At 50.0% G+C, this 7,326-nt stretch overlaps 1 protein-coding gene across 7 annotated transcripts in view; it reads right to left on the minus strand.

Moving 5' to 3' along the window:
* Nucleotides 1–7: 7 nt before the first annotated feature.
* Nucleotides 8–7,326, minus strand: part of Comt (catechol-O-methyltransferase) — a 22,683-nt gene continuing 15,364 nt past the window's right edge. For all 7 annotated transcript variants that reach the window (XM_004627977.2, XM_023711611.1, XM_023711610.1 and 4 more), the window contains 4 exons: nt 6,459–6,744; nt 5,177–5,370; nt 4,285–4,416; nt 8–529 (listed from right to left, as the gene is read on the minus strand). In XM_004627977.2, coding sequence (XP_004628034.1) covers nt 329–529; nt 4,285–4,416; nt 5,177–5,370; nt 6,459–6,744 — 813 coding nt within the window. In that variant the 3' untranslated portion in view covers nt 8–328. The remainder of the gene's footprint in view (nt 530–4,284; nt 4,417–5,176; nt 5,371–6,458; nt 6,745–7,326) is intronic.

The following is a 7,326-nucleotide window of genomic DNA, read 5'->3' on the forward strand; positions in this document are numbered from 1 at the left end:
GCTCAAGGCCAGCCTGAGCTGTATAGTAAGACCCTATCTCCAAAAACAAGACCCTACTAGGCAAGTGTTCTACCACTGAGTCATAGCTAAGTCCTCAATTCAGTCTTATCAGCAGATAGTATTCATTGCAGTGGTTTTGCATGGTAAGCCTCCTACACTTTGAAGTGTCCCACGTGTGATAATTTAGAACTGCAGTACAGAAGGTCAACATGAAGAAGGCTCATGCCTCACAGGCCTAAAGTATGCTTTATATTTAAGGAAAGAATATATCCATCTAGCTCATCCTTCTGGACCAGACTGGCAGGGGAACCCAGAGCAGGGTGGGCATTTAAGACTGCACTGGGCTGTCTTGGCCCTTGTAGACAGCCTTTTCTAGGCCATCCGTCACCTTCATGTACTCCAGGTACGCGCTGTAGTGTGTGCATTCAAAGCTGCTGCTCCCACGCACATATGCCAGGAAGTCTGGTGCTCCTGGGATGATGACATTGTCAGCCAGAAGTACTGTCCCCTTCCGCAACAGGCCACATTCCTACAGGGAACAGACAAGTGGAGACGGCAGGATCAGATTACCTGGTAAACCTACCCAAAAACAAGTGCTTTCCCAGTTTGCTGCTTCACACACTAGCCCAGGAAAGGGTCTGGGTCTCTTTATCTCCCTTATTTTCTCTTCAGGGCATCTACTGCAGGAAAGGGCTGTGCTAAGCTTCAGTGCCTCTGAAGCATCAGTTTCATGAGGATAGAGACCTTTGCTCCTCCGTTTACTCCTTTCTTTGTGGTACAGGATCAAACCCAGGGCCTTGTGTATGTGGGGCAAGTGTTCCACCACTGATTTATATACCCTAGCCTCCATTCACCTCTGTATTCATCCCCAGCCACTAAAACAGTATGTAGCACATACCAGTTGGTCAGTAAATGCTGCATGAGTAGAACTGCTGGTGGGGCTCGAGTGTGGCCAATGTGTCCCTTAGACAGTGTTAATAATGCAGGAATCTTCAAAGGACAGGCTCTGGGTTTGGGCTTCTAATGTGGTCTCTAAGGTGATACTCAGCTGCTGAGGGTGATTTTGCAAGTTTGAAGGGGCAAAGCCAGCCTTTCCACTGACAAGCACGTCCTTTGTCTGTTCTGGGTAGCCTCACGCTTCATTTGCACACCCCTATTTCCACTGGGAACACACTGGGGTTCCTCGGCCCAGGCTCTGTGCAGAAGGAAGGAGTCATCACTGGACATAGTATCACAGGTGACAGCCTCTAGGGTCCACTGTTAGGGGAGAAACATCGTAGATAGACACTTGTCTAAGCTGGGAGGTGGATCTGCTTATATCACAAAAAAAAAAAAAAAGTAGAGGAATATTAAAAGGAAATGTGTCCTGGGGGGAGAGAGGCAGCTGGAGAAGGGATGTCCCTGACTTGGAGTTGACTTTGGAGATGTGCCTCCCTTTTCTCCCCATAGAATTATATTTTTTGTTTTTGTTTTTATGTATTTTGGTACAAGGTCTACAGGGTTTCACGAAGTAACATAGATTGGACTCATGGTGATCCTCCTGTTTTCAGCCTCCCAAGCGCTGGCTAATTATTATAGGCACATGCCACCACGGCACGCTGGGGATCGAACCCTGGTCCCTGCATCTGCCTAAGCAGACGCTTTAATCCGCTGAGCTATCTGGCCGGCCCTATCTCCTCAAAGAATTATAAAAGTTAAAGAAAGAATATAATCTTGAACATCAAAAGCAAAATGGAACAAGTGATCTGGGGGTGTACCTTAGTGAGGGAGTGATTGCCTAGCATGTGGAAGGCCCTGTGTTCCATCCCAGCACTGAAAATAAAAGAATGTAACCTACGTGTCTCAGATCATGGACAGCAGGGATCTGAAAAGCGCTGGCATTTGACTATGCCATGCAGTGATCTGCGTGAGGAGGGCAGTCACTTCCTCCAAGTGAGCTCCAGGAGAAAGCTGTGGGTCCTCAGGGGTCCTACAGAAAATGAAGCTCTGAGGTCAAAGGACAGTCCCATGTTCCATGGTTTGAATAGGAAGTACCACTATAAATCACGATGTATTATTTTCTCTTAAAAAAGCTGAAAATGTTGGCTGAAAAGACCTGGAATAAAGACCTCCTCAGCAGGAGGCCACAGGTTCCCAGGACCCAAGAGGAAGCTCCCTCAGTTCTGTAGCAGAGAAATGTACAATATGAGGAGGGTGACTGGGTCCCCAAACTTGTAGGGTCATCCAGGGAGCAGAGAGCCACAATTTGGCTACCAGCAAGACCAGTTAAAGTTCCATTAATTCATCATAGGATAAAGAAATTTTGGTTATTTTTGGGGGGCTCTAGGGGCTTAATGTTCTTTATGAAATTCATCTGAGGGGGAAGAAGGCAGCTCCTATCTTGCTTTTCCTCAGCTCACCTGAGTCTCCTGAGTGACCATAGGGGCCAGCTGGAGAATTCTGGATAAAAATATATTGGAGTCTGAGCAAACCCATGGCTGTCATGCAGCAAAGAAAGGGGTGTGATATGGAACACAGGCTTGCAGGCCAGGCTGGTGACACTTTCTTTCATGCATGGAGGCTCATTCTTCTCACCTGGACAAGGCCTAGGTCTGGTAATGCTAACAGAGTAAGGTGGAAGTCAGAGTATTAGGTTATAAAAAGGTACCAAGGCTTCTGTCCACTCCTGCCCATCCATCATGCTATGAGATGCTCAGGCAGCCCTCTGGCCTCCTGAAGTAGCCATCCAATTCTGAATTTGCACCTGTCCCTAAGCCCCTTAACCCTTATGCCTCTAATAACAGAGTTGACTAGTAGAGTGGGTGGCTGGGTCTCCACAGTGCCAGGCTGGCCTGGATCCTGTATAAGCCAGGGGTTAGTAAGCCCTGGCTGTAGGTCTGTAGAACACACTTAAATGTATAGCCATTTCCAATTTTTAAAGTACAGCTATTTCCAATTCATGCTGTCTCTTCTTTTGAGATAATTACCAGTCTTGAGAAAGCACTGAGAAAACTATTAGTTTCCCAGTTACTGAACTGCAATATTTGCTACTTTTCTAAAAGCAGACCCCTGTAATTATCATGCACTAAAAGCTGCCAAAATCCACTCCTATGACTCTAGCCCTCCATCCAAGTACAGCCATCTGGTCGGCCACCTGCACTCTGCCTTCAGTGCCCAGTTTCCAGGTTCATATCCCCTTTCCACAGTGGGCCTCCCCATGCCCAAGAGAACTCCCTATGGCGGTCCTGCCCTGACCTGCAGGTCTCTTTTCTGTTTATCCTAGCCCCCCACCCAAACCTGTCCCCTTGGCCAAAGCAGGTTTTCTGGTCTAGTTTCTAACCCCAGACTCCCTCTCTTGAAAATATTAGGGCTCATACTTCCAAAATGAGTCTGCACTCGGGAGGCTGAGGCAGGAGGATCACTGAAAATTCAAGGTCAACAAGGGCTATGTGTAGAGTTCAAGGCCAGTCTGAACTATACTGTTTCAAAAAGCAGATGGGGCTGGGGCCTCATTCACCCTCCACAGTAACCAATCTTCTCATTCTACCAGACCAACCAAAATCCTTCTAGACAACAGGACTCACCCCACCCTTACCTGCTGAAAGCCCTCCATGCCCCAACTCTCTGTTGCCATGACATTATGTCCTTTTACACCCACCAGGCCTCTGCTAGTGCTGGTTTCTCAGCTGTGTCCAGGCCATGGTTGCACTGCCCTGCCATGGCTGAGCCATTCACATTTAGGGTCTTGCTGCACACGGGAGGTGTTCAACTCCGGGGACAGCTTGGGTGATGATTCCAGACAGACAAGGAAGAGCTGTTCAGTATTCCCTTATTGGCAAACAAGAAGGGACAGGCTTCTCACCAGTGCCACTCATTTAGTGCAGTCCATGCCCCAAGCCCCAGGTACTCTGAGGATGACTCTATCACTGCTGGCGTCACTACTGGTGAGCAGTAGCACAGAGGGCTGTGAGGAGTCTGAGGGGCTCAAGGGCTGGATGGCAGAAGCCTCAGGAGAAAAATCCAGGCCACAAGTGCTTTCATGTGCCAGCACCAGCTAATGCCCAGTTTGAGCTCTGCCTGGCCCCAGAGCTGCGCTGTCTTCTTGGCCTTCTGCCCTCATGGCCCAGACATTCTGGATCATAGTGCTCACTCCACATGGCAGCACCTTGTACCACATTCTCAACAGGTCATGCTACCTGGTCCCTGGCCCAAACTCACTGCTCCAAACTCCTTTTCTCCCAAAATCCAGCACCTCTGTGGATCTAAGACAGGATCTAAAGGAAGAGTGAAGCAGGTGTTGCTCACCTCTAGGAGACGGGTATCTGGCAAGTAGCGGTCTTTCCAGTGGTCAAGGAAGACCATGTCTAGGGTGTCCACATCATACTTCTTCTTCAGCTGGGGGATGAGGTCATAGGATGCCCCAAGCAGGACAGTGACCTGGAACAGTGTGCTGTTATCATCCCCACTGGGACACAAGAGCCCCTGCCTGAACTTCTTAGCATGTACTTGCCAATGGTTTACTCTGAGTGTGTGGAGAGACAAGTCTGTATTCTGTCTCCTTCCCCCAGAGAGCAGTGAAACCACCTTCCTAGAGGTGCTGGTGGTTTCTTCCTTAACCCTGAGCACCAAATGGGCCTGACCCGTGTTTTATTGGGAGGTTGTTTATTTTTACGGGGGATTATGTATTTAGGACAGGGTCTACAGGGTCTCCCTACACAGACTGGACTTGTAGTGATGCTGTTTTCAGCCTCCCAAGTGCTGGGGTTACAGGTGCACGCCACCACGCCCAGTCTCAGTTGCACTCTCAGCGTGCTCTGGTGGTGAGGCCAGCATATCATGCCAGGGATGGAAGCCCAGTCCCTGTGCCTGCCTAATCAGGCATTTTAGTCCACTGAGCTATCTGGCTGGCCCCCTTGGTTTTCTTTTTTGCAGTAAGTGGGGTTAGACCGTCATACTTAGCTGTATATCCCCAGCCTTTCTTAGTTTTTATTTTGAGACATGGTTTGTTAACTTAAGTTGCCCAGGCTTGCCCAAACTTGTAATCTTCCTGCCTTAGCTTTCCAGAGTGTACCACTTTGCTTGGCTGGGTGCTCAGTTTTTTAACTGAGCTCAGGTGTGACCTGGGTCTTCCCCTGCTTACCTAGGCCACTCAGAGCCTCACTGTTCATATCTGTCACCTGGCTCAGGCATACCACACCTTGTCCTGAAGGCCTGCGAAGTCCAGCATCTGTTGAGTGATGGCACCATAGTCGGGGTTGATCTCCATGGTGAGCAGCCGCCCACCAGGTGGCAGCAGGCGGGCTATGCGTACGGCAGAGTAGCCACAGTAGGCCCCTAGTTCCAGCACCAGGGAAGGGCCATACTCCCGAATCACAGCATCCATGATCTCACCTGGGGGGTGTTTGGGGCAGGTGTGAGCACAGGTAGACAGAGGAACTCTGCAGCTTCACACTCTGCATCTAGCAGCAGCCCTTCCTTCTTCTCCATCCTCTCTGCCCACTGCTGGAGAGGGTCTTTTTCTGGGGTTGGGGGTTGAGACACAGTTTCAATCTATACCTCAGGCTGACTTCAAACTCACTATTATAAGCTGAGGCTGGCCTTGAACTGCAGTGATCCTCCTACCTCAGCCCTGAGTGCTGGGATTATAGGTGTGTGCCACCATGCCTGGCTGGGGAGGGTCTTTTACCTACCTCCAAACACCAGCCTCAAGGACCTGGTCCCCACCACACACACCCATGGAATTCCCATGGCTCCCCAGGACTGGCATGCCTTTGTGTATACCAGTCCTCTCTTTTTCACCCTCGTGGACTCCCTCAATGTTATGAGCTCTGAGGAGACTGGAAAGGAGCCTCAAAAATCTTGCCACCAGGAGCCAAGTATGGGGTGGCGGGGCATAGCACAGCACACTGTGTCCAGGCCAGAGTCCAATGCCAGGGGGTGGGCCCAGGAGAACCTGCCTAACTCGTTCCCAGTCAGGTCCCATAATACAGACCAGGCAGAAGTCAAGGGGAGCTACACCATCCCTACTCCCAGTAAGTGTGGGACCTACATGAAATCCTTGAAGCAGGGTCTTAAGGGGTCACCAGGGGCCAGTATCCATAGAGATGTCCCTGGTGGGGATTTTGCAAAGCCTGATTCAAAACCCCAAGTCCTTGGACAGTGACCTCAAGCACCAGGGACAAAATGTACAAAACACATTTTGTCAAATCTCCCTCTTTCCCCTCTGGGACAGCAGTCTGGACAGATTCCTGCAATGAGTACCCAGGTCTCCAGACAGTCTGCCTAGCCTGTGGCTCAAGCTCCTGCTGAGCCCAGCACTCCCACCTCAGCATGTCCCAAGCTTTCAGCTGCCTGCTCGTAGCAGCTCTCTCTTGTAAGGTATGTGCTGTCCTGCTCTGCCCTGTCCCAGGTCCCTGCTTCTATGTCCACTGGTCAGATCACCCACCCTTGTTTTTATGCCCACTGGCCAGGTCACCCACCTTTGGTGTTGCCCAAGTTCATGGCCCACTCCTTCTGTGAGCAGTAAGTATCAATGGCCTCCAGCACACTCTGGGGGTCTCCAGGCTTCGCATGCTGTTGCACATGGTGGAGGATGCGCTCTTCCTTAGTGTTACCCATGATCAGGTTTCGGATTGGCTGCAGAACTCTCTCGAAAAAGATTATGAGTAACAGGACCCAGCCCCAGCGTCTTAATATCAGCAGGAAGGCCAGGAGTGCAACGCCCAATGAGGTGGCTGCCAGCAGCAGGGGTGGGGCTCCCAGCATCTGCAGGCAGGGGTGGAGTATACAGTGAGAGAAACAGGTGGGTAGATAAAAGGGAGTTTGTAGAAGGGGAGGAAAGGGCTAGAATGAGAGAGGCTTAAGTATTCTAGGCCCTTCCTGACTTAACTCACCCTGTTCTCAGTTTGGAGGAACTGATAATACCCCTTTGTGCTTATGGAGGGCCAAGGTTCAGAAAAGCTAGCTGAATGCCTATTTCCTTCCTGGATCAAATCGGGTAAGCCAGCCTCCCGTGCCTCCAGCACTTGTGGACAGAGCACATGTACCAGTTGCTTCAACTGGAAGAGGAAATGAGTACAGGCAGGTCATGTGGTCTTTTCCTACCTGTAGCAGGCTAGAAAGCTTTCTTGAGAATAGTGTTCTCCCAGTATCACGGCAGAAAAATGGCCTTAATCATCAGGGACCTGGCCACTCAGACCATGATGAATTTGAATAAATAAATTTGAAATAACTCTTACCTTCACCAGCTTCACTCTCACCCAATATATTTCTGAGTGACATCCCTAGAATTTACAGCCCTAGGTTCTTTGTCTACAAATGGATGAACACATCTTGCCTTGACCATTT

The sequence above is a fragment of the Octodon degus genome, unplaced genomic scaffold (genome assembly GCF_000260255.1).
Source record: "Octodon degus isolate 3935 unplaced genomic scaffold, OctDeg1.0 scaffold00021, whole genome shotgun sequence".
NCBI classification, from domain to species: domain Eukaryota; kingdom Metazoa; phylum Chordata; class Mammalia; order Rodentia; family Octodontidae; genus Octodon; species Octodon degus.